General features: G+C 41.3%; 1 protein-coding gene across 1 annotated transcript in view; it reads left to right on the top strand.

The window, feature by feature from the left end:
* The window catches only part of asl (argininosuccinate lyase), a 31,466-nt gene that overhangs the window by 1,349 nt on the left and 17,969 nt on the right, over window positions 1–12,148 (top strand). Inside the window, exons 3-5 of the mRNA XM_061962944.1 lie at window positions 1,019–1,213; window positions 4,098–4,181; window positions 12,063–12,119. Coding sequence (XP_061818928.1) covers window positions 1,019–1,213; window positions 4,098–4,181; window positions 12,063–12,119 — 336 coding nt within the window. The remainder of the gene's footprint in view (window positions 1–1,018; window positions 1,214–4,097; window positions 4,182–12,062; window positions 12,120–12,148) is intronic.

Raw genomic sequence — 12,148 nt, 5'->3', positions numbered from 1 at the left:
CTCCATCTCCATAGAGCAGGTCAGCAGCAGGAAGCATGAAGTGCTCTAAAACTTGCTGGTAGACGGTTGCGTTGACCCTGGATCTCAGGAAACAGAGTGGACCGACACCAGCAAATGACATGGCACCCCAAACCATCACCCAACCATGCAAATTTTGCATTTCCTTTGGAAATCAAGGTCCCAGAGTCTGGAGGAAGACAGGAGAGGCACAGGATCCACGTTGCCTGAAGTCTAGTGTAAAGTTTCCACCATCAGTGATGGTTTGGGGTGCCATGTCATCTGCTGGTGTCGGTCCACTCTGTTTCCTGAGATCCAGGGTCAACGCAGCCGTCTACCAGCAAGTTTTAGAGCACTTCATGCTTCCTGCTGCTGACCTGCTCTATGGAGATGGAGATTTCAAGTTCCAACAGGACTTGGCGCCTGCACACAGCGCAAAATCTACCCGTGCCTGGTTTACGGACCATGGTATTTCTGTTCTAAATTGGCCCGCCAACTCCCCTGACCTTAGCCCCATAGAAAATCTGTGGGGTATTGTGAAAAGGAAGATGCAGAATGCCAGACCCAAAAACGCAGAAGAGTTGAAGGCCACTATCAGAGCAACCTGGGCTCTCATAACACCTGAGCAGTGCCAGAAACTCATCGACTCCATGCCACGCCGCATTAACGCAGTAATTGAGGCAAAAGGAGCTCCAACCAAGTATTGAGTATTGTACATGCTCATATTTTTCATTTTCATACTTTTCAGTTGGCCAACATTTCTAAAAATCCCTTTTTTGTATTAGCCTTAAGTAATATTCTAATTTTGTGACACACGGAATTTTGGATTTTCATTTGTTGCCACTTCAAATCATCAAAATTAAATGAAATAAACATTTGAATGCATCAGTCTGTGTGCAATGAATAAATATAATGTACAAGTTACACCTTTTGAATGCAATTACTGAAATAAATCAAGTTTTTCAAAATATTCTAATTTACTGGCTTTTACCTGTACATGTGTTGTATGTGTGCCGGTCAGGGGTCCAAGCTGTGGGGGGGTCGTTTTGTGGGCGACACCGACCCCGTGATGGAGCGCTTCAACGCGTCCATCGCTTACGACCAGAGGATGTGGGACGCCGACGTGAGAGGCAGCCAAGCCTACGTGAAGGCTCTGGAAAAGGCCAAGCTGGTCACCACAGACGAAAAGACGCAGATTCTACAGGGACTGGACCAGGTGGACAAACACACACACACTGTAGACCCGACCCCCTGTGGTCCATAGGGAGTCGATAGTTGCGGCAGGGCTGCATTCCTTCCCATTCCGCTGACGCAAAGTGAGCTGAACAGCAGGGACATGGTCACGTGACCGCTGCGAGACGCTTCACGCGCACATTCAGGTCAGAGGCGACAGGTTGCTGTTTAGCGAGTGCAGGGGTGCCCACACTTTTTCTGCAGGCGAGCTACTTTTCAATTGACCAAGTCAAGAGGATCTACCTCATTCATGTATATAATTTATATTTATAAAGGGTGTAACGGTACACAGAAATTTCGGTTCGGTACGTACCTCGGTTTAGAGTTCACGGTTCGGTTCATTTTCGGTACAGTAAGAAAAAAACAAAATATACATTTTCTGGTTATTTATTTACCAAAATTTGTAAACCATGGCTTTATCCTTTTAACATAACATACATACATATACACACAGGGTCGATTGCCAGGGTTAATGCAGTCAACATATATAATATAAAAACTAAATAAGATAAGCCAGCTTTCTGAGACTCTTATTTTGTTAGCGCAGGCAGGATGAAGCAGCGCTTTTATTGCATACTTGCCAACCCTCCCGAATTCTCCGGGAGACTCCCGAAATTCAGCGCCTCTCCCGAAAACCTCCCGGGACAAATATTCTCCCGAAAATCTCCCGATTTTCAGCTGGAGCTGGAGGCCACGCCCCTCCAGCTTTATGGGACCTGAGTGAGGACAGCCCTTTCTTTATGACGGGAGGACCACAGGGTGACAAGAACTAAATCATCCAGACTAGAGATAAATTGTATTATTATGTTTATCTTACCTAAAAATAAATATATATATATATATATTTTTATTTTTTTTAAACTAAATACATTTTTACTATATTTTGCTAAAAACATCAAAATTAATTGTATTTTTATTTGTATTTTTTCTGACTCCTTATTACATCCAGCCATAGAATTATACATTAAAATAGACATATTGGAAATAATTAATAATTAAATGATCATAATAATTCATTTAAAATGACCATATTTAATTATTAAAATTGCTTGTTTATCAACAACTTTAGCATTTTATTCATTACATTTTGAAGCTCTCAGAAGCCAAGTTATGTTATATTCCTTAAGATTTATTTATGCAAGTTTGAAGTGTCAATTATCTAAACACAGTTTTGTTTGCATATTTTCAGGATGTAAAGATATATATATATATATATTAGAGATGCGCGGTTGTGGAGTCCGCGGATTATCCGCGGATCGGGCGGATGAAATTTAAAAAAATTAGATTTTATCCGCGAGTCGGGTCGGGTCGGGCGGTTGAAATAAAAAAAAATTAGATTTTAAATAGATTCAGGCGGGTGGCAGTTAAACCAATTCGGAAATATATATACATAGTTAAATGTTGTTACCCACATACGAAAAACGAGCAGGCACCTGCTGCATATGCCACAACAGAAGAAAAAAAAAAAAAGAGATGGACACTTTTACGGAGCGGAGAAGGCCCCCGACGCCTCGCCGGGGTCCGGGACCGAGGCCCCTTCCCCCGAGAGGGCCCCACCGGGAGCCGTAGCTGAGGCGATCTGCGAGAAGGGCCCGACGCACGTCCAGGGTCACCACCGCGCCCACCGCACCGACACCCCGCCTCGTCCGCCTTCGCCGCGGCCGGCGTCACGCGCAGCAGGTAAGCAGCTTACCTGCCCGCCACCCCCGTGGCCGGGGGCTCGTAACAGGGGTCACTCAGCAAGCTCCGCCCGCGCAGCTTACCTGCCCACCACCCCTGTTGCCGGGGGCGCGTAACAGGGTTCACTCCTCGCGCAGTGCGCTCACGAAAGGGGTGGGGCTCACCCTGGTTGATATAGACAGCAGGACGGTGGCCATGGACGTCGGAACCCGCTAAGGAGTGTGTAACAACCCACCTGCCGAATCAACTAGCCCTGAAAATGAATGGCGCTGGAGCGTCGGGCCCATACCCGGCCGTCGCCGGCAGCGAGACGCGCTTGGAGGTGCGCTCAGCGCGGCTCCCATATGATTGCGCACTGGTGTGCGTCTGGGTCGTGACAGCGTGGCACGCGAATGTCTGTGCTGCATTGGATCAGTCTCCTTTCTTTAACAGGCAAAAGCTTTATAACCTCACTAATGCCTTGCATCGTCTATATTAGATATATAACAACGGGCGGGTGCGGGCGGATGGCGGGCGTGTGCGGTTCTGATCAAATGTTACATCGGGTGGATGGCGGATGGTTGACGACTTTCTGATGCGGTTGCGGATGAAATAATTGCCTATCCGCGCATCTCTAATATATATATATATATATATATATATATATATATATATATATGTTTGAAATACTTGACTTGGTGAATTCTAGCTGTCAATATACTCCTCCCCTCTTAACCACGCCCGCGCCCTCAACCACGCCCCCGTCCCACCCCCGACCACGCCCCCCACCTCCCGAAATCGGATGTCTCAAGGTTGGCAAGTATGTTTTATTGTGAAGACAGGAACTGTGCGGTCAGTCTTTAGAGTTTCGACGGCAGGTACGGCGCAAAGTCGGTTGAAATAAAAAGTGTTTCTCACCTTCCTGCCGGTCAATTTTTCTTAATAATGAGCTGGCGAAGATTGATGATCGCTAATATTTAGGTCTATTTTTTTACTGCCTGGCTGGCGATCGACCGACGCACACTCCGCTATCGACCGGTAGCTCGCGATCGACGTAATGGGCACCCCTGAGCTAGTGACACAAGATGCAGACGACAAACAAGAGTCCACCTTCACGTACGCAAAATGACCAGACTAACACTTTTACACGTTTGGATAGTCCTGTTGGTTCTGACATGGCTGAATGTGGTCCACGTGTGCGCCTGCAGATCTCTGAGGAGTGGACCAAAGGTGTGTTTGTGATCAAAGCTGACGATGAAGACATACACACTGCTAATGAGCGCAGACTCAAGGTGATCTATCTTTTTATACATCTCTCTCTATATTCTTATCGTACATCTATTTGCCTATACCAGGGGTCGGCATCCCCAAAATGTTGAAAGAGCCATATTGGACCAAAAATAAAAAAAACTGTCTGGAGCTGCAAAAAATTAAAAGCCTTATTATATAAGTGTTATAATGAAGGCAACACATTATATAAGTGTCTATATTAGCTATATTAGCTTACTATCAAAGGCTGATGTTGTATTTTAATTTTAATTTTTGCAACATTGGAAATCAGTAGTAAAATGGAGGCTTCTCGCAGGATGAGATCATTTCTGCAAATTACTGGCTCAGAATGGCCAAAGGTTTCGATGTGTGTGTCCAAGTTTAAGGAAACGGCAGGCTGTCTTCTTCTAATGGATTTATTACAATCTTTGCAAGCTGGGTAACGTTTGCTGTGGTCTGGAACAATATGGCACACAAACTACAATGAGAAATGCAGCTTATATTACATACGTATAATGTATAATGTATAATATAAATTGAATACACGACAGAGGACATAAGTAAAGGAAATTAAATGAGCTCTAATATACCTACCAACAAAGCATAATGATGCAATATAGTTAAAGTTAAAGTACCAATGATTGTCTCACACACACTAGGTGTGGTGAAATGTGTCCTCTGCATTTGACCCATCCCCTTGTTCACCCCCTGCGAGGTGAGGGGAGCAGTGAGCAGCAGCGGTAGCCGCGCTCAGGAATCATTTTGGCGATTTAACCCCCAATTCCAACCCTTGATGCTGAGTGCCAAGCAGGGAGGTAACGGGTCCCGTTTTTATAGTCTTTGGTATGACTCGGCCGGGGTTTGAACTCACAACCTACGGATCTCAGGGCGGACACGCTAACCACCAGGCCACTGAGTAGGTGTGTATATGTGTACAAAGAGCTAGCCTAAATACCATGTTAGCATCGATTAGCTTGCAGTCATGGATTGACCAAATATGCCAGCAAATCAATAAACTCAACAAAGCTCACCTTTGTGCATTCACGCACAGCATAAAACGTTTGGTGGACAAAATGAGACGAAGGAGTGACATAAAATACATCTTTCTGTGGCAGCGTCGGAAAAAGTTGTACATGTAAACAAACTACGATGAGTTCAAGGATCGCTGAAATTAGTAGGACAAAACGGTTCTTGCCAAATACTCTCATCAGTGAAGCATGTTTAACATAAACAGTGGGATTTCTAACAATTAGAAAAGGTTTGTGTCAAGTTTGTTCTCCTACAGAAAATATATTAAAACAAAAAATATATTTTTATCTTCATCTTTTTCCATTTTCACACATCTCTGAAAGAGGTCCAGGGAGCTACTAGGACGGCGCTAAAGAGGTAAATAGACCCCGGTATATACGTAATGGAGGCCAGCCAGTGTGGTGTGCAGTAAAACTCACTCCTTTTTAAACAAAAAAACCCTCAAGAGCAGTGCTGGCTGTCGGGATGATAGCCCAGGCTTTTAGTTCGGTAGCTAGCACGCTTGTCTCTCACGCGGACAAATCCCGGGCGGAACAGAAAAAAGCAGGTACCGAAGGCGGGTTACACATATATGCAGCTATATATCTATATACAGTCTATTTATACATCTATCTACAGTAGGGATGTCCAAACTTTTTCCACTGAGGGCCATTTTCAAAACCCCTACAACATTTATTTGAACCCTTAATTTTGGTGAATGATAAAGGTCCCGGGGACCCAAAAGGGTCTCCGTCACTAAGGTGTTAAAAACAAGTCATGTACTCTTCAATATTTTTTAGATCAACTTCATATCTATCTGTTGATATAACGTTTTATTTGTTTGTTTTATGCCCTTTTTTGTTGAAACCATCATTTATTAATAGGAAAAAACACAAAATATGCTATATTATATATGGAATATTTGTGAAGAAATTGCTAGGTCCATGTCCGTTTAGGGCTTTGTATGTAAGGAGTAGGACCTTAAAGTCAATTGTAAACGTTATAGAGAGCCAGTGCAGAGTAGCTAAGACTGGACTAATGTGCTCTCTCTTTTTGGTTTTTGTTAGCAGTCGAGCTGCAGAGTTTTGGATAAGTTGAAGTCTCTCTGTGGTTTTCTTAGGGTGACCTGTGAAGAGTGTGTTACAGTAGTCTAACCGGCTAGATATAAAGGCGTGAATTAGCTTCTCTGCATCATTTTGATTTGAAATGGTCGTACCTTTGCTATGTTCCTGAGATGAAAGAACGATGTTTTGGTCACCTTGTTTATATGGGAGTTGAAATTCAATTCTGAGTCTATGATAACAACAAGACTTGTGACCTCAGATTTGATCCAAGGAGTTAATTCTAGGTTTTTAATTAACGTTTCTCTTTTTGTTTTGGGGCTGATAATTAGAATTTCAGTTTTGTTCCCATTTAGTTTCAGGACGTTGTTACTCATCCATTTATTTATTGCCAATGAATAACTTAGTGATTCAGTTGGATGAATAAACACTAAAACATCTTTAAATGGTGATTTTTGTTGTTGTTGCTAAATTTGGCATGCTCAGCTTATTTTCAGCCTTTTTCATTAAGTTCAAATCAGTCATGTTCTTTTAACAAGTCCAAATCGATTCTTGTAGCATTTACTACTTGGTTGGCTGGGACAGTGTTTTCCAACCTTTTTTGCGCCAAGGCACATTTTTTGCTTTGAAAAACTCCGGAGGCACACTACCAGCAGAAATCATTAAAAAACAAAACTCATTCGACAGTAAAAAGTCGTCGTCGCAATTGTTGGATATGACTTTGAAGCATAACCAAGCATGCATCAATATAGCTCTTGTCTCAAAGTAGGTGTACTGTCACATCACACCATGACTTATTTGGAGTTTTTTGCTGTTTTCCTGTGTGTAGTGTTTTAGTTCTTGTCTTGCGCTCCTACTTTGGTGGCTTTTTCTCTTTTTTTGGTATTTTCCTGCAGCAGTTTCATGTCTTCCTTTGAACGATATTTCCCGCGTCTACTTTGTTTTAGCAATCCAAAATTTTTCAGTTGGTTTTATCCTTCTTTGTGGGGACATTGTTGATTGTCATGTTCAGATGTACATTGTGGACATCGTCTTTGCTCCACAGTAAGTCTTTGCTGTCGTCCAGTATTCTGTTTTTGTTTACTTTGTAGCCAGTTCAGTTTTAGTTTAGTTCTGCATAGCCTTCCCTAAGCTTCAATGCCCTTTCTTAGGGGCACTCACCTTTTGTTTATTTTTGGTTTAAGCATTAGACACCTTTTACCTGCACACTGCCTCCCGCTGTTTCCGACATCTACAAAGCAATTAGTTACCGGCGGCCACCTACTGATATGGAAGAGTATTACACGGTTACTCTGCCGAGCTCTAGACAGCACCGACATGCAACAACAACACATCATTTGCAGACTATAATTACTGGTTTGCAAAAAATATTTTTAACCCAAATAGGTGAAACTAGATAATCTCCCACGGCACACCAGACTGTATCTCACGGCACACTAGTGTGCCGCCGCACAGTGGTTGAAAAACACTGGGCTAGAAGACTCATTGCGTTAAATCGGAAGGCAACAGCGCCTCCTTGCCACACCCGCTGGGTTAAAGATGTTCTGTGTTTTCTCAAACTGGAGAAGATTAGGCGGACATTGACTGGTTGCTCTGCAAAGTTTCAAGAACTGTGGGGGTGCCTTTCAGAGATATGTAGGAGAAACTGATCTCCAAATTGACCCTGATTGAAACACAATTGACACGTGGGTGGTTGATGAGCCTTTTGTGTGCTTGTTGGTTGCATTATCTCTCTAAGGCCATTCAGGAATGCAACTGTCTGGTTTCTTTTGTATTTATTTAATTGATATTATTCTTATTTATTTTATACTTGTTGGGGGAAAAACAGCCTTTGATCCATTCTTGGTTATTTCTGTCAACTATATGTGTTTAAAACTCAAACAAATGTTGTTTTTTTAAAGTCATGAATATATATAATATTTTTACTTTCAATGCTTAAATCTTTAGAACAGTGTTTTTCAACCTTTTTTGAGCCAAAGCACTTTTTTTTTCTTCAGAAAATAGTAGAAAATAACACTGTAGCTTTTGTTGAGAATAGAAAGTCGTTCTCATCAAATACCTGACGCAATTGTTCCATATGATGGTAAGCCATAACCATCCAAGCATCATTAACTCTCCTGTCTCAAAGTAGGCCTCCAAAGCAATTGGCTACCCACTGCCACCTACTGATATGGAAGAGTATTACATGGTTTATCTGCCTGTCACAGGCACTCGACAAAGGTACATTATCTGTGCATCATAATTAGTGGTTTGCAGAAAATATGTTTTAGACCAGACCTGGGCAAATTAAGGCCCGTTAATCTTTTCAATCTGGCCCGCCGGACATTCTCAAATATGTTTTTTTAGATCTTTAAGATGGAAACTGTAGCTGCCATTATGATGTGCAGTGATGTTTTCAAATGACCGTAAGTCATTTCAACGGTTGTAATCTGCGCTTTTGCATGATATAATAGTTAATATGGTAATCTAAGTCAGAGCACCTCAGACGAGCCACCAAGCAGTGTGGGTGGGGAGCGTTTCCACAGTGTTTCCAGATCGGCCAGCCTGAAATGCGGGTGTCAGGAACAGACGCGGAAGGAGATTTTTACAACGAAGTTCTAAAGCTTAGTGAATATCAGATGTATCCGATTGTAGGTGGGTTTATTTTTTTATCCCTCGCGTTCATATTTCGCTGTGTTTGTTGCATTTTTTTGCGTTTCGCTTGATTGTAAAATATGTCGATCGAGAGAGGGTGTGACATTCATATGTTGTCAATATTCAGTGTTTTATCATTCATAGTTAATATTGTAAATCCCACTTTTTTTATTTTCATGTACATTCAGTAAAAAAAAATTAAATTCCATTCCGTTGTTTTCAGACGGTCTGTCATACCTTTTTTAGCATTCAATCAGACATTATTGTGAGGTTTTGTATTAAGATTTAGATTTATTGGTCCCCGTTGGGAAAATTAATTTTCACTGCTGTACATTTAAACAATAGACATTACACATCACAAAACAAAAAGACCTCATACATGACCAACACATTTATAGGCTTGTAAGACAGGTCAGCCGGGCCTGCTGTTAAGGGCGGCTATAGCTGCAGGGATCAGGCTTTTCCTGAGGCGGGCCCTCCGGAATTTGATGGTTCTGTACCTGCGCCCTGATGGTAGTGGGATTATGTATTGGTGTAGTGCAGGGGTGCTCACACTTTTTCTGCAGGCGAGCTACTTTTCAATTGATCAAGTCGTGGGGATCTACCTCATTCATATATATAATTTATATTTACTTATTTATGAAATATATGTTTTTGTTAACAAGTTAAAGGTGTTTAATGATAATGCAAGCATGTTTAACACATATAGTTAATATTGTTAATACATTAAAGGTGTTTAATGATAATACAAGTATGTTTAATACATATAGTTAATATTGTTAACAAGTTAAAGGTGTTTAAAGATAATGCAAGCATGTTTAACACATATAGTTAATATTGTTAACAAGTTAAAGGTGGTTCAAAATAATACAAGCATGTTTAACACAAATAGTTAATATTATTAACAACTTAAAGGTGGTTAAAGATAAAACAAGCATGTTTACCACACATAGTTAATATTGTTAACAACTTAAAGGTGGTTAAAGATAATACAAGCATGTTTAACACATAGTTAATATTGTTAACAACTTAAAGATGGTTAAAGATAATACAAGCATGTTTAACACATATAGTTAATATTGTTAACAAGTTAAAGGTGGTTAAAGATAATACAAGCATGTTTAACACATATAGATTCCTTTCTTTCATGAAGACAAGAATATAAGTTGGTGTATTACCTGATTGTGATGACTTGCATTGATTGGAATCAGACAGTGGTGATGATAACGTCCGCATTTTCGAATGGAGGAGAAAAAAAGTCCTCCTTTATGTCCAATACCACATGAAAGTGGTTGGTTTTTGGCATCTTATTTGTCCAGCTTCCGTACTCCTTTGTATGCACTTTACAAGAAATACATTGTCGGCAAACTCCGTAGCTTGCTAGCTTGTGCACGCCAGCTTTCTGAGACTCTTATTTTGGTAGCGCAGGCAGGATGAAGCAGAGCTTTTATTGTGCAACTGTGCAACTGTGCAGTCGGTCTTTGGAGTTTTGACGACAGGTACGGCGCCAGAGTCTGTTGAAATAAAGTGTTTCTCGCCTTCCAGTCGGTAATTTGAATGAGCTGGCAGCAGCCAGCGTCATCTCAGAAGACCCTCGGGTGCCGTGAATGTCAATCAAGTGACGAAAGTGACGTCATAGTGAAGATTTATGATCGCTCATTTTTAGGACTATTTTTTTAATGCCTGGCTGGTGATCGACTGACACACCCTCCGAGATCGACCGGTAGCTCGCGATCGACGTAATGAGCACCCCTGGTGTAGTGGGTGATTGATATCCAGGACTATTGTTTTTGCCAGTCGAGTGATGGACCTGTGGTTTAAATCTGAAATGTTGGGTGTGGGTGTGAGTTTGGTCCGGTTGGTTACAGAAAGCATGGTGAAAAAAACATGTGGAACAGTACATAAGGATGGGTTGAACAATGCTTTGGTAAAGTAATAACAGGAGATGAGGTGCAACGTATAGTCTTTAAGTTTTCGGATGGCTGACAGTCTTTGTTGACTTCTTTTAAGGTTCCTAAAAATAGATACACCGGCCCCCAGACACATTTGTTTCTCTAAATTTGGCCCCAAGAGGCAAAATGATTGCCCAGGCCTGTTTTAGACCAATCAGGTGAAATTGTATAATTTCCCACAGCGTACCAGACAATATCTCAGGGCACACTAGTTGAAAAGACTGCTCTAGACCAACTTCAGATTTATCCGTCAATTATACGTGCTTAGTATTTTTTTTTTAACTACATGGCAGCTTTGTGTTATTAGCATACTTGCCAACCTTGAGACCTCCAATTTCGGGAGGTGGGGGGTGGGGGGCGTGGTCGGGGAATAAGCGGTAGAAAATGGATGAATGGATATATATATATATATATATATATATATATATATATATATGAAATAATTGACTTTCAGTGAATTCTAGCTATATATATATATATATATATATATATATATATATATATATATATATATATATATATATATATATATATATATATATATATATATATATAAGAAATACTTTAATTTCAGTGTTTATTTATTTACACATATACACACACATAACACTCATCTACTCATTGTTGAGTTAAGGGTTGAATTGTCCATCCTTGTTCTATTCTCTGTCACTATCTTTCTAACCATGCTGAACTCTGATGATGCATTGCTGTGTGGCACGCACAAAAGTGATTTCATCAAATGCACTAGATGGCAGTATTGTCCTGTTTAAGAGTGTCACAACATTGCTGTTTACGGCAGACGAACTGCTTTACTGTAGACGTTGTTTATTTTGTTGGAAAGCGGACTCAGGTCCGCATGGAGCTGGAGGGGGCGTGGCCTCCAGCTCGGCCTGAATTTCGGGAGATTTTCGGGAGAAAATTTGTCCCGGGAGGTTTTCGGGAGAGGCGCTGAATTTCGGGAGTCTCCCGTAAAATCCGGGAGGGTTGGCAAGTATGGTTAGTAGTGTCTATATTTTCTTGTTACATTACACCGATTTGCTCTTTTATTCCACTTTTTAATTGCTTTTTTGGTGATTTTTTCAAAAATGGACCGAGGGCTGATAAAAAAAAAAATAGCTACAGGCCGCACTTTGATCACACCTGATCTGCAGTATATAGTCTTTATATCTAGAAAATGATATTGTTGGATGAATACATCCTTTGTGTCCCTAATGAAGTGGCCATTATGATTGTGTGTGTGTGCTTGCAGGAGCTGATAGGTGCCGCTGCGGGGAAGCTGCACACAGGAAGAAGCAGGAATGACCAGGTGGGGGCGCGAGTATTGGGAGGGCGCGT

Source organism: Nerophis lumbriciformis, linkage group LG09, assembly GCF_033978685.3.
Source record: "Nerophis lumbriciformis linkage group LG09, RoL_Nlum_v2.1, whole genome shotgun sequence".
Classification (NCBI taxonomy): domain Eukaryota; kingdom Metazoa; phylum Chordata; class Actinopteri; order Syngnathiformes; family Syngnathidae; genus Nerophis; species Nerophis lumbriciformis.
The sequence above is the reverse complement of the archived record's forward strand: the minus strand, read 5'-3'. Positions and strand labels throughout refer to the sequence as shown.